This window comes from Elephas maximus, chromosome 4, assembly GCF_024166365.1.
Source record: "Elephas maximus indicus isolate mEleMax1 chromosome 4, mEleMax1 primary haplotype, whole genome shotgun sequence".
In the NCBI taxonomy this organism is placed as follows: Eukaryota; Metazoa; Chordata; class Mammalia; order Proboscidea; family Elephantidae; genus Elephas; species Elephas maximus.
In genome coordinates, this window is record NC_064822.1 from 90,154,956 (window position 1) to 90,179,087 (window position 24,132).

At 37.8% G+C, this 24,132-nt stretch overlaps 1 protein-coding gene across 3 annotated transcripts in view; it reads right to left on the bottom strand.

Moving 5' to 3' along the window:
- AMN1 (antagonist of mitotic exit network 1 homolog) overlaps positions 1–24,132 on the bottom strand; it is a 59,588-nt gene that overhangs the window by 11,436 nt on the left and 24,020 nt on the right. For 2 of the 3 annotated variants that reach the window (XM_049882794.1, XM_049882796.1), the window contains exons 3-6: positions 22,812–22,956; positions 20,583–20,800; positions 20,221–20,277; positions 7,044–7,155 (exon numbers count right to left, since the gene is read on the bottom strand). In XM_049882794.1, the coding sequence (XP_049738751.1) occupies positions 7,044–7,155; positions 20,221–20,277; positions 20,583–20,800; positions 22,812–22,956 (532 nt within the window). Of the gene's footprint in view, positions 1–7,043; positions 7,156–14,573; positions 14,875–20,220; positions 20,278–20,582; positions 20,801–22,811; positions 22,957–24,132 lie in introns of those variants that run through there. The other variant, XM_049882795.1, reaches the window with a different exon arrangement.

A 24,132-nucleotide genomic window follows, 5' to 3' on the forward strand; every position in this document is an offset into this window, starting at 1 on the left:
CATTCATTATTTTCTGTTTTTTGGTTTGTGCCTGTAATGCCCGGGTCAGATGGTATCTCATTGTGGTTTTGTAAATCAATCACACTTTTGATGCCTCATGTCACCCTCCCATTTCCTTCCCTTTCCTAGTAACAGTTAAGCTACTTTACACCAAAGGCTCAAGAAGTTGTCTGATGGGAAAAGAATTACATGTGAATCAGGTGACTTAGGTTTTACTTCCAGTTCTATTATCAGTTATCTATAACATCTGGGGCAAGCCTTGTAAACCCACTGTGTCTCTGTTCCCTGATCTTTAAAATGAGGGAGTTGTGTAGATGACCCCTAAGAAGCCTTTCACCAAGTCCCTAAAAATGTTTGACTAATATAAATGGAGACCACTTTTTGAAAGAGATTCATGGCGGGGACTTTTGGAGCACCAAGGATAAAAGGAAACTATGGGAACTATAAACTTTTAACAAACCAAATTTTCAAACAATCAAGGAAAATATAACACGGGCATTTTTGGTAAAATATATGGTGAAAAAAAGTGAGGCTGGGCACATTGATCAAAGTTCCAATGCTTCATTACACTGTCTGACATAAAGAAGTTCTGCTATGCCAGTTTAGTAATAAATGAATGAAACAGAATGAGGAAGCAGAACAATATAGGGTTTAGAAAAAGAAAAATAGGAAATAAAAGAGTCAGCTTTTAAGTAAAGAATCAGCTTAAATTAAAGAGAAACTCTGACGCAAACCACTAGGGTTTTAAAATACTTTGTTTTTTTGGTGCTTTATGGTAAATATTGGAAGATTTATTATCTGGGAAGCTAAGTAAAGATCTTGCCTGTAAAGTAGTCTGACTCAAATAAATCCTAAAGTGCAAGTAAAATTCGACCCAACAATCAAAAGTGGCAGATTTCCTGTTGGATTTTCCTGCCTTTCAATGTAAAACATAAAGACTCTCTTGCTGTCTACTTGCTTTATTGCTCTTCTGTTAAAAATTTTTATACAGGCAAGAGTGAAAATGGCTTCTCTGGGTCAAGAGCCAAACAAAATTAGTCACTAGGCCATTTAAAAAAAAACAGCATTATGTAAAATCGAACTTGGGCAAGTTTTTCTTATCAGCATGAGTTAGCGTAAGTTGTTGTTAGGTACCACTGAGTCGCTTTGGAATTATAGTGACCCTATGTACAGCAGAATGAAACACTGCCCAGTTCTGCACCATAGTCATAATCATTGTTATGCTTCAGCCCATTGTTGCAGCCACTGTGTCAATCCATCTTGTTGAGGGTCTTCCTCTTTTTTACTGACTGTGTACTTTACCAAGCATGATGTCCTTCCCCAGGGACTAGTCCTTCCTGATAACGATGCCCAAAGTACATGAGACAAAGTCTCACCATCCTAGGGAGCATTCTGGCTGTACGTTTTCCAAGACAGATTTGTTCATTCTTCTGGCAGTCCACGGTACCCATGGCATATTTGATATTCTTCGCCAACACTATATTCAAAGGCGTCAATTTTTCTTCAGTCTTACTTATTCATTGTTCAGCTTTTGCATACTTATGAGGCAACTGAAAACACCACGGCTTGGGTTAGGCGTACCTTAGTCCTTATAGTGACATCTTTGCTTTTTAACACTTTAAAGAGGTATTTTGCAGTACATTTGCCCAATGCAATGTATCCTCTGATTTCCTGACTGCTGCTTCCATAGGCGTTTATAGTGTATCCAAGTAAAAGGAAATCCTTGACAACTTCAGTCTTTTCTCTGTTTATCATGATGTTGTTTATTGGCCCAGTTGTTTTATTTATATTGAAGTGTAATCCATACTGAAGGCTGTGGTCTGTGATCTTCATCAGGAAGCGCTTCAAGTTCTCTTCACTTTCAGCAAGCAAGATTGTGTCATTTGCATATCACAGGTTTTTAATGATTCTTCCTCCAAGCCTGATGGTGCATTCTTCTTCATGTAGTCTCCCTTCTTGGATTATTTGCTCAGTATATAGATTGAATAAGTATGGTGAAAGGATACAACCCTAACACACATCTTTCCTGACTTTAAACCACATAGTATCCCCTTCTTCTCTTTGAACGACTGCCTCTTGGTCTATGTACAGGTTCCTCATGAGCACAATTAAGTGTCCTGGAATTCCCATTCTTTGCAATGTTATAATTTGCTAGGATACACATAGTCAAATGCCTTTTTGTCATCAATAAAACACAGGTAAATATTTTTCTGGTATTCTCTGCTTTCAGCCAAGATCCATTTGACATCAGCAATGATATCCCTCATTCCACGTCCTCTTCTGAATCTGGCTTAAGTTAGCAATACTTATCAAAATGATTTAAGAACACTCATCCAATCAAGATAAGCCAGCTTAGCATTCAGTGACCAACTTTTCCAAAACAAAAGGAAAATTAAATATGATTAACTAATCTAAGCAAAGGGCAAGATACTTACTCATCTAAGCAAGCTTTAAAAAGGCATTATCACTGTGAGGAGCCCTGGTGGTTCAGTGGTTAAGGCTCTGCTGCTAACCAAAAGGTCGGCAGTTTGAATCCACCAGCCACTCCTTGGAAACCCTGTGAGGCAGTTCCACTCTGTCCTATAGGGTCACTATGAGTCGGACTTGACCACAGTGGGTTTTCTAGTTTTGTCACTATTTAAAAATCCGAACCCCCTCACTATTTTCAGTCTAAGGTGCTCCCTGTTTGAGACAGCTTCTCGCTCAACAAACCTTGTTAACTCATTAAGCAAATTTTTTCTTTGAGACTTTTAAAGTCTAAACTTCCATGCTCATGAATACTGAGATGCATGTTATTATAGGAGATTAACAATGGTGTATAAATTGAATTTATAGATAATCATTGCAAATATAATTGAATTAAAAAGAATTTAATGAGTTAAAAAATTTTTTTTCCATCCAAAATACTAACTTCCTTAAAAAGTACATCTTGATTTACAATATGTCAAGTACCAATTTAGTTTGTTGTTTTTTCTGCAGAAATCAAATCAAAGTGCTTCTAAAAATTTCAAGACCTAACTCATAATGTGAAGTTCTGTTTAAAGTCTGAATGTAAGGTTAAGAAATTCTACAAATACGTAAAAGTACAGTAGAGAAGACAGGTGAATTCAGGGAATTTGATGGGAAACTACAGTGGACACTGCCAATTTGAGGGTCAGGTTGCCTTGAAGATAACATATTATAACTGTACATTCTCACATATGAACAATCACAGGAGTAGATAAGCAACAGTAAACATATAGGATGTTATAAAAGAAGAAAGGACTGGTTACTAGGGGCTAAGGGGAGGAGGGAACGGGAGTTACTGCTGAAGGAATACTGAGTGTCTGATGTAAAACTTTTGGAAATGGACAGTGGTGATGGTAGCACAACACGGAAAATGTAATTAATAAAAACAACACTTCTTGCAACCCTTTCAGATTGGCACTGTGCTGAGGCACTTCTTCAGCACTTAGCTAGGCTTACCCTGGGCCTAGAGGTCTGCCTGATGTGAAAGTTTAAGGTTTTCTCGTGTCTCTGCTCAGCACATACACCTTGCCATGACCATTTATGTGGGTTTCTAAATTCCAAGGTATACATGGGCCCTTCAGAATGCTCCAACTTCCCAAAGAAACTCTCTTCCCAGATCCTTGACCCTAACCCTAAACTTTATATTGTATGTCTCAATTGCCCTCTCTTGCCCCAGGCAGCTATAGGCCTTTCAGTTTGCCATAAAGTGATGTGGGTTATGCCCTCCCCTCATGCACAAACTCTTTTGTATTGTCACATCTCTCATTTTTATGACTGATCATTATACCCAAGGGAAAATTAAGGTCCATAGAAGTTAAGTGACTTATTTGAAGTTTTAGAGAACTGTCAGGAGACAGGATCAGTTCTCATTTCACTATATCTTGAGATTTTAGTTTTGGTCTTGATGTTATTGTAAAAAACTGTGTTACATTGGGAAAATAACATTTCAGTATCTCCCTCTCTTATTCTGTGAAATCAGGGGTCAGAAAAATACTATATAACGAAATGAAGGAGTTAGCTATACCAACCAAAAAAAGTATTCTGTGCTACAAAAATTGGAAAATATTTGGATAAACAAAGTTAAACAGGTTTCTCAGCTATAGTACTTCTCAGAGCCTTTGATAAATTAATGTTCATTATAGTGGTGTGTTGCTTTCCAAACTTTTTGGACATGAAAACTCTTTGTGTTTTATGCTGTACCTATGGATGTCTTCATGTAACATAGTTGATAAATGCTGGACTAGATAATCTTTCAGGTCAACAGTGTTGTAATTCTATCCCAAATATTTTTAATTCCTGCCATTTCAATGTCTACTTACACCACTTCTAGCAGCCAGATGAAATTAAAAGAAGTGATTTGAAAGGGATACGGTATTCTTGTTCCAAACGTTGAAGTAGATTGATAGCTTTGCTTTATGATAAAGCAGTGGTTCTCAAAGCGTGGTCCACAGATCCTACAGTCTGAGGCCCTATCAGAGTTGTGAGCTGAACTAGTCGTCTTTTTCATGGAACACCATTTTTACCTCAAAGAACTACTGACAATATAAGGTTACTCAGACTTGGGTACTTTGGCAGACATTTCCTTGAAAAGGAATGAAATGAGCCTGTCAACTCAAAGAAAACAAAGGATGGTATTTGTTGCCAATGATAAAATTTTAGCTTTCAAATGAAAATTCAAAATTTTGAAAGCTGTCAGCTGCCACTGTGGTCTCCACAGCTTCCCAATAGTTTTCTGATGAGATGGTATCAACAAGTGTGATTTTTTGAAGTATAGAAATGTGACAACATTTGGAAGATCTGTATAATTCAGAGAACCAATATTTTCCAGATTACCAATACATGATATTACAAAATCATGCATGGGTAAAATATTAATTTTAAATGCAAGGCAGAGTAGTGGATATGGTTTCAGCTTCTATGCTGTGCTAGCCTTTAGGAAATTACCACCTGTTGAGTTTTGGGGTAATAACAAAGAAGACTATCTACAATAATCTGAAAAGGTAATGAATATATTTCTCTGTTTTCCATGAAATGGGTTCAATATTTTTTAAAAAATTAATGAATTTATTAAAATTTCTCATTTTAATTTCTAATACAGTAAATATGATAAATATAACCCACATAAACAAAAACTCTTTAGTATCCTCAACACTTTTTAAGAGTGTAAATGCTGTGAAATGCTGCCATAAAATACTGTCTCAATTACTGAATACCACAAATGGTTAAGTCTTACCTTATCACCAATATAAGAATACAAAGGAAAACCAATAGAATTTGTTCTGAAATACAACAGGGAAATATAGAATCTAAAACCCTCTTAATTGAGTTATATTTCTACCACATATCTTCTAGTGGGAAGGAGAAAAACATGATTTTAACATGAATACATAGGTCAACATCATCAGAACATTATTTCTTATAAAGAGTAACCCATGGGACACATTTTGCTTTCAAATTAACACAGCTACTTAACAATGTATATGGATCATTGCTCTCAAAGGGGGCTGATTTTGTTTTGGGACTCTCTATTCTCCAGTTAGCCATGCCCCATAAATTCATAAATTCCAGGTTTATTTACAATATGCAAACTGAACAGATCTTCTCTAGCTGGCAAATACCATTAGCACGTTTATAAGGAGGGCTCGTTTAGCTAATCATTCTCAAAGGTGATCCAGAACTAGGAGGCAGTGAGTTACATTCTTGATGGCTATGCTTTCCTTCCGAATACCAAAAGGACTGAACTATAGAGACAAAATCCCCTGGACCAGGGAAGAAATGGTCTATATTCAGTGCTAAAAGAGTAAACTATATATGCATAATTTACGGACTATAATTTATGAAGGATATTACAGAATGAACAATATAGCAATTCCATAAATACTCTAAAGATTACAAGTAAGTAGCTTTTCAAATAGTTTTCTAAGCATGTTAATTTGAAAGTCTACTGAATGAATAAGAATTTCTTGAAGTAGGAAATGGTTAGGCAAGGCTCTTAGTATTAAGAATCAGCTTAGGTTTTTGTAACACATTTTTCAGGTGTTACAGCCTCTGGATAAATCAGAGTATCTTTGAAGTATTTTTCCTCTTCCATAGGAAGGAAAAGCAGTAATCTTTAACTGATCACAGGCATGGGAATGGCTTTTCTGACTGAGGTATTTTTTTTGTAACTATAATTATCATTTCGTTTTGTGATTAAAAATGTTTCTAAATATATTGTGACATTTTTATATAACAGTATTTTTAACTAATATATTAAACAAGCATGACTCTTAAGGTACAACCTTAATAGCAACTCTATTTTTGCCTCCTTTTGTCCCTCTAAAGCTGTTCAGTGAGGGATAATCCTCTCTGCTCCTAAATAAAAATTTTGGTAATACAATGACTTTCCAGTCATTCCTACTATAGAATGCCCAACGATGTTTTAAGTTGCAGTATATAAACTCTCTCTATTGAGATTTCACCAACCCCTCCCTCTCCACCCATCTCTAGGATGGCTCTCCCTACCATCATGCCCTGTCCCAGTCTATGGAAAACACTTAGACATCTTCAAATTCTGGGAGTTCAGGCTGATTCTAATGAAGCAGCAGCAACCTATCCTTCATTCCTCCTGTCAAAGAGCTAGCCTATGCCCACCTCCCAACTGCAGAGGATGCATAACATGCCTGAGTAGTCCTGCTCCATTTTTTACTCTCTACATAAAGCATCATGTTTAATATCATGACCACAACCCCCACCACCACCAACACTACCATCATATCATCCTCATTATTGAGTACCTACCATCACCACCACTATCATCATCATCAGGACTAACATTTATTAAAAAAAATTAAGCCCTTAAAAAATTTTTTTTTTTTTTTTTATGTGCTAGCACTTTATAAAGAGTTATCATATAATCAGCATGACTAAGCAATGTCATAGGTACTATCACTATGTTCACTTTACAGATGAGGAAACTCAGTAATTTACTCAAGGTCACACAGTTTATAAAAAATGAAGCCAGGATTTGAATCCAAGCAGTCTATCAGACTAACCTGTTATCAGGGGACATCCATGGAAGAGCAAAATACATATCTGAGGGCAGCAAGTAAGGACAGCTTCCACAGCCTCATCAGTCAGATTCACACAGTATCCCATGTGAATCTGCTATTTTAAAAAAAGAAAGAAATAGGTCTATAATAACAGTATGAAAAAGTTTTGGAAATACTCTAATACAAAAGAACCAAATACCTACTTATAAGAAAAACTATGTAGAAAGGGCCAATGTAAGCCTCCAGTAATTTGGAAGGCATAGTAGCTTTAAAAGTTAAATGCTTAGCCATTTTAGAAAACAATTTGGTAATATCTTTATTAAAATTAAAGATGACTATATCCCAGAACCCAGTAATTCCAATTGTAGATGTCCACTATAGAGATATTTCTGTATATGTGCACAAGGAAACAATTTATAAATATGCTCATTGCAGTATTATTCGTAATAGTAAAAAGCAGTAGAGAATTGGTAAATAAATGATGGGCTATCAATATAACAGAATAAGATAAAACAGTTAAAATTAAAAGCATCTACTTGTATTAATGGATATAAATCTCAAACATGTTAGTTCAATCACTTTGGAAAACATTATGGTAATATCTTATAATGCTAACCATGCACTTACTATCCAACCCATCAATTTCACTTGTAGGTATTTACATAAGAAAAATGAAAATACATATTTATACAAAGACTTGTATGAAAATTTACATAGCTATATTCAAAAAAGTCCAAAATTGGAACAATCCAATGTCCTTCAAATGGTGAATGTATAAACAAAGTGTGACATATCCATACTAAGGAACACTACTCAGCAATAAAAAGGAATGAAATATTAACACATAAACAAAATGGATGAATCTCAAATGTATGAATCGCCAAAAAACAAATAAATAAAGCAAAACAAGCAAAAACATGAAGTTCCATTCCATATGATTCCATTTATATAAAATTCTAGAAAAGGCAAAACTATAACGATGGGACGCAAATCAACGATCGTGTGGGGTGAAGGTCAGGGAAGTGGATCTACTACAAAGGGACAGGAGAAAACTTTTTAGGGTGATCGAAACGTTCTATATCTTGATTGTGGTGGTGGTTACATGACTGCATAAAAATTACAAAAATTCATCAAACGGTACCTTTAAAATGGGTACATTTTATTCTATATAAATTATGCCTCAATAAAGCTTGACAATTTTTTTAAAACACAATTTTGAATAAAAAAAGCAAATTGCAAAAGGACACGTACGTTATGAAAGTATTGTATAAAATTTTTAAAAATGTAAAACAATACTGTATCTTATTTATGGATCTATGCATATATAGAAAAAGCATCCAAACATGCAAGGAAATATACATAGTCAACTTTAGGATAGCGGTTACCTCTGGAGGAAGAAAGGGGTGGGTGCAACTTTTAATTTTAAAAAAGGAACAGAAATAAGTGCAGAAAATGTTAAAATTCAAGTGTTGGGTCCACAGGTATCTGTTACATTACTTTCTATAATTTTCCATATGTTTGAAATAGTATATATGCTTTGTTTGATGAACTAATTTCGAAATTAGCTTAAAATTGAGGAAAACTATATTTTCCAGTTTAGTTAACTATAACAATATGAACACAAAACTAGCACCAATAAATAGATTCAAACAAGAAAGGAACGTGACCTTCATCCATTAATATTAAAACCTCAGCAACTGTATTTTCTTGAACTATTTGGAATCTCCCTTTTCTCATGAGGCTTTTCCAGGCTCCATTCACCCCAGCTAGAGTATCCTAGTTGGCCCCAAGTTAGACCTAAGTTACTAAGAAATTACTACCTGCTCCTTTCTCAAGAAAACTGCAGAGGAGCCCTTTTGTTCTTGCTCATACCAACAGAAATCCTGTTCACTGAAACTTACAAGTCAGAGTGCTTAACCCAAACTCTGCAGTCAGTGCCATCACTAGGGGGATGGGAGGGTGAGGGAGAGGTGTGCACCTCACCCCCTGACACTGTCAGAAGGGGAGACACCAAAATGACCCCAGGGTCTGCAGCTGTGGTAGGGGTGGGAAGCCAGTGATGCAGAGGCACGGCCACCAAGGCAGTGGTGTCACTATGTTTGTGTCACCCATCACCCAGTGTGCTAGGTCATCAACCCCCCATCTGCCAGTCAGGGTGCAGGCGGGTGGACCATGGTGCCCGCCATTGGGCAGAGAGTAGGATCTCCCCCTTGGCCAATGGGAGAGGGGAGGAGCTGCAGGGGGAGGGGCAGGGCCAGGCTGCTAAGCCCATGGCCCCACCCACAGAGGGGATGACACCATGTTACTGCACTGGGTGACATCAACCCTAGTGATGTCACTATCTGCAGTATCTATTCCCAGAACCTCTACTACTTTTTCACCGAGTAGCTTTATCTCCCAAAATTCTACAAACAAAAAACTCCTTTCCTGCTTAATCACTCAGAGCCTGCTGTGTATTAGCTAATAAAAAGAAGTCCTTCTTTCCTTCACATTTCAATAAAGCATTGAAAACAGCCCAACTTCCTTTTTACAGAGAAGATCTAATTTATTTCACTTCTGAGATCAAGCCATAGTAATGTTATCTGTACTTTAAGCTAGATGAAAATCATAGGAGATAATTATTAGCATTATTGCAGTTAACGTACGTATTTCCCTAAGCAACACATTTAGCTAACATGATAAAACTTTTTAATTTTTTTCTCTGCCAGTCTCTGTGCAAGATCAAGACAAGTGTAAGGTGCAGCTATAAGCATAAATTCTCTAATAAACATTACCAATAACGCTACCACTGAGAGATAATCACTTTAAAGTAATTCTTCCAAATCTTTTTTCTCTACATATATGTTCATTAATAATTTTAACAAAAGACAGTTAAACAAGTTTCCTGAGAATATAGACCTTTGCTGTTTTCCCTTATGATGAAGATAATGAGAATTATTTTAATTAATTAATGTATTAATAACTATTTTGTATAAGGCAAAAACCAAACTGTTGCCATCAAGTAGATTCTGACTCATAGTGACCCTATAGGACAGAGTAGAACTGCTCCAGAGGGTTTCCAAGGCTGTCATCTTTATGGAAGCAGACTGCCACATGTTTCTCCCATGGAGTGGCTGGTGGGTTCTAACTGCCAGCCTTCTGGTTAGCAGCCAAGCACTTAGGTTCTCTATATTTGTCACTGAGGGGAGCATAAAATATGTTCTCTCTGCTGAAATTCCCCATCTGTTTATGTATGTGGTCCAGCTTTCCCCTAAGATCTTTTAATATATTATCATGATTATGTTAAAGTTTCTGTCTGGATAATTTTAAAATCTGGTCATTTCTGGGTCTGGTTCTATTGGCTATTTTATCTCTTAATGATAAATCATAATTTTTTGCTTTTTTTCGTATATCTTGTAATTTTTTTTATTAAATGCTAACGTTACATGTAAAAGAATAGCAGAGGCTGAAGTAAATAATATTTACACCCAGAAATGGAGATATCTTTTCTGTCAGGCTGTAGTGTGTGGGTTAAATCAATCTAGTCTATAGTTGAGCTTCAGTTACATTCAGTGCGTCCCGCTCTTCAAATTCCTCCACTGGTGGATTTCTACTTTCTTATATTCAGTGTCAGGCCTCAAGTGCCAGATGATTTCTCTCGTTTCTCCTGTTCTAAACCTCACATCTCAGCAGACTCTGAACACCTGTACCACAAAGAGGATCTCTAGTGTTTCTGCCGCTTCCCCAGTGGTAAACTGCTGTTGCTTAGTACTTGGAACAAGACCCAGAGTATTGGGGTAGTGAGCTGAGACACATTCTTAGCCCATATCTCAATTCTACTCCACCCTCAGACTTAGGCAAGCCCTAAGACTTAGGCAAGCTTATGTCTGGGATGGAGGAGGTGTCAGTCCTGCCCCTGGTAGAACATTATTGACTGGCAGTTGATGAAAGACCCCATATGCAGAAGAATTAGGCAGGAGGAGAAGAGATCATCCAGCTGTTCTGTGCAGGGGATGGACAGCAGGAGGATTTTCCATCCTCCCCAATGGCAGACAACTGTCACCTTGTACTCACGTAGGGTTCAGAGCTCAGAAAGGTGTTTCTCAACTCTCCTACTCTACCCTCAAACTTAGGCAGGCTCTATGTGCCTATGCCATCTACTATCCCTCTCAGGTTACTCTGATGATCAGCTATGTTTGTGAACTACTGGTTAAAGTTACATGCAAGAACACATTTCTTATGTAGATTCCAAGACCAAATACACACCTCTACTTGGATACTTATTGAAATATATTATAGTTCAAAAACTATAATTCTTTGTCTTCCTATATAGTCTGAGAGACACTTGAGGAAAGATAGTAGTTCTTATACATCTTTTTAGTCACGATGGCCACCAAAGTATCTGTTACATGTTAGATACTCAACAAATGTTTACTGAATTAAGTTGATCGTCTTTTGAAACAATATTTTTTATATACCATTTCAGGAATTAAAAAAACCCACTGTTATCGAGTCGATTCTGACTCATAGTGACCCCATAGGACAGAGTAGAACTCCTCCATAGGGTTTCCAAGGAGCTCCTTGTGGATTCAAACTGCTGACCTTTTGGTTAGCAGCTGTAGCTCTTAATCACTATGCCATCAGGGTAACTATAAGTCAGAATTCATTTGATTGGCAACAGGCTTGGTTTTGGGTGTATTTCAGGAACACTAGCCACATAGCTTGTTTCCTCCTACATATATAGTCTCATCATCAGTCTTTGATGCAATTTAATACAGGCAAATTAAAATTAGTCTTAAGATTCCAGAAGGAAAATTGATGTGTCCAATTCATTTGTGCTGTTACCCCTTCATCCTCCTAGTAATGTCCCGAGAATTATAGCCAAACACAGCAAAGATTAAAACCAATTTGGTTTGCAGACTTTTGAGTGTTTTTATTGACAATGTGACACACCCAGCATATCTGGATTAGGTAAAATGATGTCAGCTCAAAACTGAAATAACCCAAGGTTTCTGATTGACCATACCAAACCATAGTTATACTAACTGTAACAGAGTAATGGTAATAGAGTAGCCCCTCTGTACCAGAAATAGTGGTCAAATCAACATATGCTCTTTCTAAAATCCAGTGTCAATGTATAAAGATAAGTAGTGAAATTAGAGTCTACATAGCAATTATAAGAAAGGTAAAAGAATTCCAAATGTAAACATACCCTAATCACAAAGGGGACTGTAAAACATTCTTGAAGTTAACAAAGAAAAATAAACAAAGGATGGTCCAAAAAAGCCTTAACCATAAACTCAAACAATTCTAGCAATAAATGATTACCACCTAAACCCAAGAAGCATTATCCACAGGTAGGCCAAGCTGGAGTTTGGAATGTCTAGAGCAGATTTTTGTCTTTTGAGCCAATATTGGGCAAAGGGCAATTTTTTTTTTTTAATTTATTGTGCTTTAAGCGAAAGCTTACAAATTCAGTCTCGCATACAAAATCTTATACACAACTTGCTATGTACTCCTAGCTGCTCTCCACCTAAGGAGAGAGCATACTCCTCCTCTCCACCCTGTATTCCCCATGTCCATTCAGCCAGCTCCTGTCCCCCTCTGCTTTCTCATCTCACCTACAGACAGGAGGTGCCCACATAGTCTCATGTATCTACTTGAGATAAGAAGCTCACTCCTTACCAGTACCATTTTCTGTCTTATACTCCAGTCCGATCCCTGTCTGAAGAGTTGGCTTGGGAATGGTTCCAGTCTTAGGTTAACAGAGGGCCCTGGGGCCATGACCTCCAGGGTCCCTCCAGTCTCAGTCAAACCATTAAATCTGGTCTTTTTTTTGAGAATTTGAGATCCTCATCCCACTCTTCTCCTGCTCCATCAGGACACTATTGTGTCAGGGCAGTCATTGGTGGTAGCCAGACACCACCTAGTTCTGGTCTCAGTCTGATGTAGTCTCTGGTTTTTGTGGCCCTTTCTATCTCTTGGGCTCATCTTTACCTTATGTCTTTGGTGTTCCTCATTCTTGCAAAGGGCAATTTTTAAAGCCTTATCAACACATGGGGTTACCACAGTCAGAATCGACACCACAAAAACAGGTTTGGTCTGGGTTTATCAACATATGCTGTCAAGCTGAAGTTGATCTCCATTATCAGTCTTTAATGCAATTTTGAGATACTGCTTGTGATATTATTAAATCCACTAATGATAATAAACCAAAATAAGGTAAAGATGAATCTTTAGTACTTTTAATGTCATTGAAACAAATAAAAGATAGTTTCAATGAAATAAAACTATCTCACAACACTATAGATTAGTGGAATCTGAAAACTTTCTATAAAGTATGATAAACTGAAATTGTGTAATACCCATTATTTGTAATTTAAGAATTGCAAATATTATAGATATTTTTAATTATTATGTTTTTATACTTTTTATTTTGGTCAATATGAATATTAGTTATAAAGAATCACAGCTCCAAGAAACTTCAGAGCCCTTAACCCTATTTTTCCTACAGGGTATTTTCTCATCCATGATGGTAGTAATAATGGGGTAATATTGTCTCTGGAGAAGGCTATCACCCTTGGTAAAGTACCAGGTGAGAGAAAAAGAGGAAGACCCCAGTGAGATGGATTGACACAGTGGCTGCAAAAATGGGTTTAAACATAGCAACAATTGTAAGGATGGTGCAGGACTAGACAGTATTTTGTTCTGTTGTACATAGGGTTGCTATGAGTCAGAACCGAGTCAATGATACCTAACAACAACAATAACATTGTTGTAAGAATTAAATGACCTTGGAAGCTACATAGACACATACAAACTCCCTGAGGGACAGAATTGCTGGGCTGAGGGCTGTGGGGACCATGGTCTTGGGGAACATCTAGCTCAACTGAAATAACATAGTTTATAAAGAAAATGTTCTACATTCTACTTTGGTGAGCAGCATCTGGGGTCTTAAAAGCCTGTGAGTGGCCATCTAAGATACTCCATTGGTCTTACCCCTTTGGGAGCAAGGGAGAATGAAGAAAACTAAAGATACAAGGGAAAGGTTAGTCCAAAAGACTAATGGAGCACATCTCCCATGGGCTCCACCAGACTGAGTCCAGTACAATGAGATGGTGCCCAGCTACCACTGCCTGCTCTGACAGGGGTCACAGTACAGGGTCCTGGACAGAGCTGGAGAAAAATGTAGAACAAAATTCTAACTCACAAAAAAAGACGAGAGTTATTTGCCTGACAGAGACTGGAGAAACCCGAGAGTATGGCCCCTGAACACCCTTTTAGCTCAGTAATGAAGTTATTTCCAAGGTTCACACTTCATCCAAAGATTAGACAGGCCCATAAAACAAAATGAGACTAAAGGGGCACAACAGCCCTGGGACAAGGAGGAAAAGGCAGGAGGGGACAGGAAGCTGGTAATAGGCAACCCAAGGTCGAGAAGGGAGAGTGTTGACATGTCGTGGGTTGTTAACCAATGTCATAAAACAATATGTGTACCGTTTATTGAGAAACTAGTTTGTTCAGAAAACCTTCATCTAAAGTACAATGAAAAAAAGCTAAAAAACAAAAAAAGAAACAGTCATTCTTGTGTGTTGCCATCACTTATTTATAGAATTTATTAAAATATATATTGCATTTAGTTGGTTGCAAAAAAAAAAAAAGAACTAAATGACCTAATACATATAAACGTAGCACATCAGCAAAAAAGAGGAAGACCCTCGATGAGATGGATCGACACAGTAGCTACAACAATGGGCTCAAACATAGCAACAGTTGTGAGGGTGGCACAGGACTGGGCAGTGCTTCGTTCTGTTGTACATAGGGTCTCTGTAAGTAGGAACCAACTTGACAGCACCTAACAAACACAACAAAAATAAATACAAGGCAGCACAGAGGCTAACATATAGTAAGTGCTCAACAAATGTTAACACTGAAAACAGTAAGGATTATGGCAGAGTTTATTGCCCCTATATTTAGTATGCAATTTGAAATTTGGAACTTGGTATAAGAAAAATGTGGTATTTCTTAATAAAAAGAGTTTTAATAATATTATATACATGACAGTAATACGAGCAGGACTCAGATAAATAAATATCACAAAAGAGAATCTCTTTGGGCAATACTTCAAGAGGAAATATTCTGGCAAAAACATGGCACTGCCATTCTATTACAATAGTTAACAATACTAACATTTATAATTAATTTATAGCCTGCTTACTTTAAAATATAATTTGGTTGTGCTTTATTGTTAAAAAGCATGGCTATATTAAATAAGAGTTAAAAACAAACAGACAAAAAACACTGTTAACTAGGAAAGGAAGAAGCCAAAATCCTGAGATAAAAGGCTTCTTAATATATCTAGAAACAAGATACAGGTGACATACCAGTTATTGAAACTAAAAGCTGAAAAATAATTCAAAATCTTTTTAAATGGTTTTACAATGCACTGATAATTACTAGTGATTTTAATGTGAAAGTTGGAAACAAAGGAGGAGGATCAGTAGTTGGAAAATATGTCCTTGGTGACAGAAACAATGCTGGAGATCAAATGACAGAATTTTGCAAGACCAACCACTTCTTCATTGCAAATACTTTCTTTCACCAAAATAAATAGTGACTATACACATGGACCACGGCAGATGGAACACACAGAAATCAAATAGACTACATTTGTGGAAAGAGGTTATGGAAAAGCTCAATATCGTCAGTCAGAACAAGGCCAGGGGGCTGACTGTAGAACAGACCATCAAATGCTCATATGCAAGAAAATCAGAGCAAGTCCACGAGAGACAAAATACGACCTTCAGTATATCCCACCTGAATTTAGAGACCATCTGAAGAACAGATTTGACGCATTGAACACTAGTGACTGAAGACCAGACAAGTTGTGGAATGACATCAAGGACATCATCCATGAAGAAAGCAAAAGGTCACTGAAAAGACAGGAAAGAAAGAAAAGACCAAGATGGATGTCAGAGGAGACTCTGAAACTTGCTCTCGAATGTCAAGCAGCTGAAGCAAAAGGAAGAAATGATGAAGTAAAAGAACAGAAGATTTCAAAGGGCAGCTCGAGAAGACAAAGTACAGTATTATAACGACACGTGCAAAGCTGGAGATGGAAAACCAAAAGGGAAGAACATGCGTGGCGTTTCTCAAGCTGAAAGAACTGAAGAAAAAATTCAAGCCTCGAGTTGCAATAGTGAAGGATTCTATGGGGAAAATATTAAATGACGCAGGGAGCATCAAAAGAAGATGGAAGGAATATACAGAGTCATTATACCAGAAAGAATTAGTCGATGTTCAGCCATTTCAAGAAGAAGCGTATGATCAGGAACCAATGGTACTGAAGGAAGAGGTCCAAGCTGCTCTGAAGGCATTGGCCAAAAACAAGGCTTCAGAAATTGATGGAATATCAATTGAGATGTTTCAACAAACAGATGCAGCACTGGAGGTGCTCACTTGTCTAAGCCAAGAAATATGGAAGACAGCTTCCTGGCCAAGTGACTGGAAGAGATCCATATTTATGCCTATTCCCAAGAAAGGTGATCCAGCCGAATGTGGAAATTATAGAACAACATCATTAATACCACATGCAAGAAAAATTTTGCTAAAGATCATTCAAAAACGGCTGCCGCAGTATATCAACAGGGAACTGCCAGAAATTCAGGCCAGTTTCAGAAGAGAACATGGAACCAGGGATATCATTGTTGATGTCAGATGGATCCTGGCTGAAAGCAGAGAATACCAGAAGGATGTTTACCTGTGTTTTATTGACTATGCAAAGGCATTCAACTGTGTGGTTCATAACAAATTATTGATAACGTTGCAAAGAATGGGAATTCCAGAACACGTAATTGTGCTCATGAGGAACCTTTACATAGATCAAGAGGCGGTTGTTCGGACAGAACAAGGGGATACTGATTGGTTTAAAGTCAGGAAAGGTGTGCACCAGGGCTGTATTCTTTCACCATACCTATTCAATCTGTATGCTGAGCAAATAATCCGAGACTCTGGACTATATGAAGAAGAACGGGGCATCCGGATTGGAGGAAGACTCATTAACAACCTGTGTCACGCAGATGACACAACCTTACTTGCTGAAGTGAAGAGGACTTGAAGCACTTACTAATGAAAATCAAAGATCACAGCCTTCAGTATGGATTATACCTCAACATAAAGAAAACAAAAATCCTCACAACTGAACCAATGAGCAACATCATGATAAACGGAGAAAAGATTGAAGTTGTCAAGTGCTGGGAGCCAGGCTGCAAGGGCGGCCCCTCTGCACCCACTGCCCCCAGCATAAACATCGAAGAATTCCTGAAAAGTCAGGAGGAGCCAGGCTGCAAGGGCGGCCCCTCTGCACCCACTGCCCCCAGCATAAACATCGAAGAATTCCTGAAAAGTCAGGAATATCTCTGTCATCTGTGTTATGTTTCTGTTTCATTTTCAGCCTGTGTATAGCAGAATGTATAAGCATAAAATTCCATTATAGATTTAGGGACCTTTGGAGGGGGGCGTCCTACTCATAATCCCCTGGTAAAATCCCAGGTAGGGACAGCCCGTGTATTACCTGGGGATCAACATGAAGTTGTCTTAGGGGGAAAACGAATAGCTCAACTATGGAAAACAAAAACAGGATGGTGGAATCCTGGTATTTACCGAGGCCCTTTTGTGATTAAACCACCACCCACACATGATCCCATAAAAGTGGAAAAACAAAAGGCGGTGAGTTTTCTCAGCCAATTTCTCAGCCAATTACAGGTCGACCTTCTCGTCTACCCCGCTCACTGCTGCGCTTGACTGGTCTTTGGGTATAGAGATTGGGCTAATTGTCCTTGGCATAATCGTGGACAATATGATGTAACCCAAAGTGGCTGGACTTCAAGAATTTGGCCACCCTGGACAAAATGGACAAAGCCTATGTGGCAATGGTTTTTGCAAAAAGATTAATTATTATAAAAACTGTGGAAGGTATTGCAAGATTAAGCATAAGTGTAAAGCAGTATGAAGTCAATTGTTACTTTGTGTAAAAATAAATCAACAAAATATTCTCTTCAATTAAACAAAAACTCATTGTACTTGTGTGCATATGCGGAACTGTACTATGTGTCACTTGGAAAATTATGTCTCTGGGAAATGATGTTATCTATAATGATTATATCTTGTACTGCCCCTTTATTGATCATGCGATGTTATGCTTTTGTAAGCTTATGATATAAAAGACCATGTAAAAAATAAAGAGCAGGCTTCTTTTTCTGCAGAATGAAAATATAAGACACACTACGTCTCATTCTTTTTCGCCAAACTCTACCCCTCCTCTGGTGACCCTGTTCTTTGCTGAGGCTGGCCCCCGGCAGTCAAGGATTTCATTTTACTTGGATCCACAATCAACAGCCATGGAAGCAGCAGTCAAGAAATCAAAACACGCATTGCATGGGGTAAATCTGCTGCAAAGGACCTCTTTAAAGTGTTGAAGAGCAAAGGTGTCACCTTAAAGACTAAAGTGCGCCTGACCCAAGCCATGGTATTTTCAATCGCATCATATGCATGTGAAAGCTGGACAATGAATAAGGAAGACCGATGAAGAACTGATGCCTTTGATTTGTGGTGTTGGCGAAGAATATTGAATATACCATGGACTGCCAGAAGAACGAATAAATCTGTCTTGGAAGAAGTACAACCAGAATGCTCCTTAGAAGCAAGGATGGTGAGACTGCATCTTATATACTTGGACATGTTGTCAGGAGGGATCAGTCTCTGGAGAAGGACATCATGCTTGGCAAAGTACAGGGTCAGCAGAAAGGAGAAAGACCCTCAACTAGGTAGACTGACACAGTGGCTGCAACAATGGGCTCAAGCATAACAATGATTGTAAGGATGGCCCAGGACCAGGCAGTGTTTTGTTCTGTTGTGTATACGGTTGCTATGAGTCGGAGCCGACTCGAGGGCACCTAACAACAACAACAACAACAATGTGGCTATGAAGAAATACAGGATGCCAGAGAATTAGGAGCCCTGGTAGAAATATCAAACTTGAAAATTGCTAAAGAATGTCACTTTTCTTTTATAAATTTTCACAATCTTTATCCACAATAAGAGTGTCTTTAAATCTGTTAGAAGCTAAAACTTCTATAAGAACTTTAACTGGACGTAAAATGGATTTTTATTTTAAAACATACTTTATCCCCTAACTTTACCAGTTTTTCTTTAGAATAAAGAGGTAAAGGAAAAAAAAAAGTCCATGGAATACCTAATTAATAATAAGGCATTGGTTGCTACTTGTCTGGAGCAAAAGAGAAAGAAGGAAACGAAATACTCAAAGAAGAAACTAGTCTACAGGACTAACTGCCTACAAGAACCATGGCCTCATCTATCCAGAGACCAGAACTAAATGGTGCCAGACTACCACTACCTACTGTTTTGACCAGGGACATAATAGATGGTCCTAGATAGAAAGGGAGAAAATTGTAGGACAAAACTCTAATTCTTAAAAAAAAGAGTCCAGACTTACTGGACCCGAAGAGACTGGAATCTCCAAGACTATCACCCTGAGATACCCTTTAAACTCTAAACTGAAATTACTCCCAGAGCTCACCCTTTCAGCTAAATAACAGACTGACTCATAAAATAAACAATATCACCATGAGTACTGTGGGGCTGGACTATGCTCCTTTTACTAAAAAAATCATCTATACGAGACTAAATGGTCAACATTACCCTAAAGCAAAAATGAGAAGGTGGGGAGGGGGAGGGGGGAGGGGGGTGGGTGGGAGGCAGGGAAGCTGTATTAATGGAGGTGAAACAACCAGAACAGAAATAATGAGAATGTTGACACAATATAGAAAATGTAACCAATGTCACTGAACAATATGTATAAACCAAACCAAACCCACTGCCATCGAGTCAATTCCGACTCATAGCAACCCTATAAGAGAGTGCAGAACTACTCCATATAGCTTCCAAGGAGCACATGGTGGATTCGGACTGCCAACCTTTTGGTTAGCAGCTGTAGCTCTTAACCACTACACCATCAGGATTTCTGAACAATATGTATAGAAACTGTTAAATGGGAACCCAATTTGCTGTGTAAACTTTTTTCAAAAAAGAAACAAAAATAAGGCCTTGGTTGTCTGGTAGGTTTAAAGTGTTCTAAGGATAAATATAGTTAGCATCATATTTATAAATACTTTTTAATTACCTCCAATTTCTTGGAACAAGGCCCACTAACAAGTGCAATCACACCATTGTCAGATACCTAAGCAAAGAGAAAAGTAAACAAAGCACATAAATGGAGATAATAGAAGTAAAATTTTCTAAAAATTATTAATCATTTGAATAGTTTCATTGCCTCCCATTCAGCAAACACGTATTTTAACTATACATACCTTTCACCCTTGTTACTTAAACTAATTAAGGGGAATCTGCCAAACTATATTGCAATTATTTAACCACCAAAGCATGAAGTGGTTAACATTTTAATAACAACGAAAAGAATTTTGTCATGGAAAAACACTGGGCAAACACATAGTATATATGTTTCAAGTCTATATTTACATTTACCTGAGTAGCTGAAAAGTCAACACACTGCAAGAACAGGCAGTTTTTTCCTAATGCATGTAAGGACACGTCAGTAATACCAAAGCAGCCACCTAAATCAATGACCTTTAGCAGCCGGCAGTTGAGTGCAAGAGCAAGGACTCCGTCATCAGTGAGATTGCAGCATCTTTTCAAAAAAGCTTCATGCAGGTATAAACAAGATGAAGCTACAGCTTTTATTCCTGGGGGAAAACATAATTATATATTGATGAGATATGTGTGTACACATATGAGAAATGTTACTGCTTCTCATTTTAACAATCACCAGTACTAATTCATCTAACTGTATATATATATTAGCCTTTTCCAAAGTAGTCCAGCTGTGAGGATGGACTTATTTTCCCTTGATGCTGTCATTATTCAAAACTCTTCTGGGATGTTTCTGGAATTTTCTACACAACCTGTGGTATATTCTTCAGAAAATCTGCAATTGGTGGCAAGTCTATTTAAGGTTAGATTTGCTTTTGAGAAATAGCCAAAAGTCATTCAGAAACAGATATATAAATAGTAGATGATTCCCTTTTGGTGAAACAAAAGTTTTAAAGTAATAAAGTTAGTTTTCTTGAAGACTCTAAAGGGGAAAAAAATTTTAAGTTGCCCAAATGCTTTAAGCAACAGTCTTTACGCTTATCATTAGTAATGATACCTACACCTCTGCATTCTCCCTTCTGTTTTAGACTCTGTCTTCAAACTTGGATTTCTCTTCTGTCACTATGTTCCTTCTCTGTTGGCCTGGACCAATCTTACATTTTTACTGAGGGTCAAGAGAAGAGAAGTCCATGAATTCAACCAAACTCATGTAAACGCACATGGGAGACTTGTACATGACAGTGTCACGTAAATAAGAGTACTTCAGGGCTCCTGGGCCCTTCAGTCATGAACAAACATTGTAACACTGTTAAAAGATACCTTTATGGTCAAAATACACAAAGGGAGGATAGTAACATGGGTAGGTCATTTTATTGTTTTCTTTGTCTTAAGAAAGAATTGTTATTTTACCCATCAGAGTCCAGCCTGGAAGTTCTTTCTAGTGAGTCATTACTTTAGGCAAATATTTTAAAATTTATGCCTTTTTGCAATATTATGAACATACTAACTTGCTAAGCAAGATGACTGCAAAACTATAGCTAACTACCCACAAAATTTCCAAGAAACCTAGTTGGCCAGATAAATTCCTCTTTCTTAATTTAGCCAGAGGAACAGCCTATGTTCAAAAAAATGGTAAACATCCACTATTTCATTTAATAGTGACAATAAAAAATTTAATTGCATGGCCATGTAAAACTAAGCATTGCACAGACTGTTAAGAGAGTGCCTAGTAAGCTTAATTTGATAATTAACTCTCCATTATTTACTGCATCAAAAAAGCCTTAACTTTAAAGTGTGCACTGGTTATCCACTACACTAGGAAAAAACAACATTGATGGAGATCTCTATATTTTAAATATGTTTAAAATGAAAGGCAGTGAGTTACCCAATGTATTTTTTAACTTTCAGCACTGGTGATAAAAATTAAGTAAGAATTCTAATTTGGATGCTTTATCTTAGTCTAAATATTTTTATTGATAAATTTTTTGATAATTTCTATTTCTTTCACATCTTCATACTCCTTTTGACATATTTTCCCCCTTCTTAGCTCCAAAATTATACCGGATGGGCGAATAGGAATTTGTCAGTTCCTTCAGTGCTAATAAACATACTGTGATGATTAATGTTGCGTGTAAGCTCGGCTAGGCTATGATTCTCAGTGGTTTGGCAGAATCTGTTCTGGGTGCTCTTCCATAATGTAATACAATGTAATCATCTTCCACAATGTGACCTGATGTGATCAGCCAGTCAGTTGAAATGGAAGTTTCCTTGTGGGTGTGGCCTGCCTCCAGTATAAAAATGGATGCTCTGGCAAAGCTCTTTCTCTCTTTCTCTCTCTCTTGAACCTGCAGTCTTCTCACTGCCTGACCTCCGTTTCTTGAGACATAAGCCTGCAGAAGTCTCATATCTGCAGATTTTGGGTTTGCTAGGACTTGCAACCCTGTGAGCCAGCAGTTCTCTAGCCTACTGCCTGACTCATGGGATTTGGGACCTACCAGCCTCCACAATTGCGTGAGCTATTTCCGTGAAGTAAATCTCTATATATATTCATATATATGTCTCACTTGTTTTGCTCCTCTAGAGAACACAGACTAAGACACATACCTTCTGACGTTATAGAAATTCTGTCTTCTTTTGAGGAATTTAAATTTAGTTTCTTCAGTTTTCTGCAGTTACACAGGTGCAGGAGAGCAGTATCTGAAATATCACAGCTTTGTAGATCTAGAGTTTGAACTTCAGGATGTAAAATCTGTAGTAAACGCATGATTTGGAAAAATTAGGTTTTTCTATAAATACAAATGTTTATTCAAAATTCAATGTTTTGATGTTTCCTTTGATCACAGGCTTTGGGATAAGTGGTTGATGAAAAATATAGCAAAGAATACACAAATGTATTTATATGGAGACAGATACATAAAACAGGACAAAACCAAGCCTACCTCCAACTGGAGGTACAGCTTCCAGAGCCTCCAAAGTCCTAAATGGGACACACAGCATTGTGGAGACAGCTGGTGCCAGGTAAGGACCCACCAGACCTGAGGAGCATAACCAAGGCCAAAAAAAACCCCAAAAACCCATTGCTGTCGAGTTGATTTCGACTCATAGTGACCTTATAGGACTGAGTAGCACTGCCGCATAGGGATTCCAAGGAGCAGCTGGTGGATTGGAACTCAGATCTTCTGGTTAGCAGCCAAGCTCTTAACCACTGCACCACCAGGGCTATAACCAAGGCATTAGGTGCTTAATCTCTTCCTCTAGTTACTGTTAATATTTATGTGCCTCTTTGCTCAGCAGGTATGATTCTTTAATTACTTACATAATAGGGTAAGCATTATTATATTCTTCATTCTTATTTTTGGGAGCTAGTACAAACAACCTCACGCATCTGTCAGTCCGTTGTATTGTGGGAGCTTGCGTGTTGCTGTGATGCTGGAAGCTCTGCCAAAGGTATTCAAATACCAGCAAGGTAATCCACAGCGGAGAGGTTCAGCAGAGCTTCCAGACTAAGACAGACTAGGAAGAAGGACCTGGCAGTTTACTTCTAAAAAAGAATTAGCCAGTGAAAACCTTATGAATAGCTGTGGAACACTGCCTGATCTAGTGCTGGAAGATGAGCCCCTCAGGTTGGAAGGCACTCAAAGGTGACTAGGGAAGATCTGCCTCCTCAAAGTAGAGTCGACCTTAATGATGTGGATGGATTCAAGCTTTTGGGACCTTAATCTGCTGATGTGGCATGACTCAAAATGAGAAGAAACAGCTGTAAACATCCACTAATAATCGGAATGTGCAATGTAGGAAGTATGAAGCTAGGAAAACTGGAAATCGTCAAAAATGAAATGGAATGTGTAAACATCGATATCCTAGGCATTAGTGAACTGAAATGGACTGTACTGGCCATTTTGAATCAGACAATCATATAGCCTAC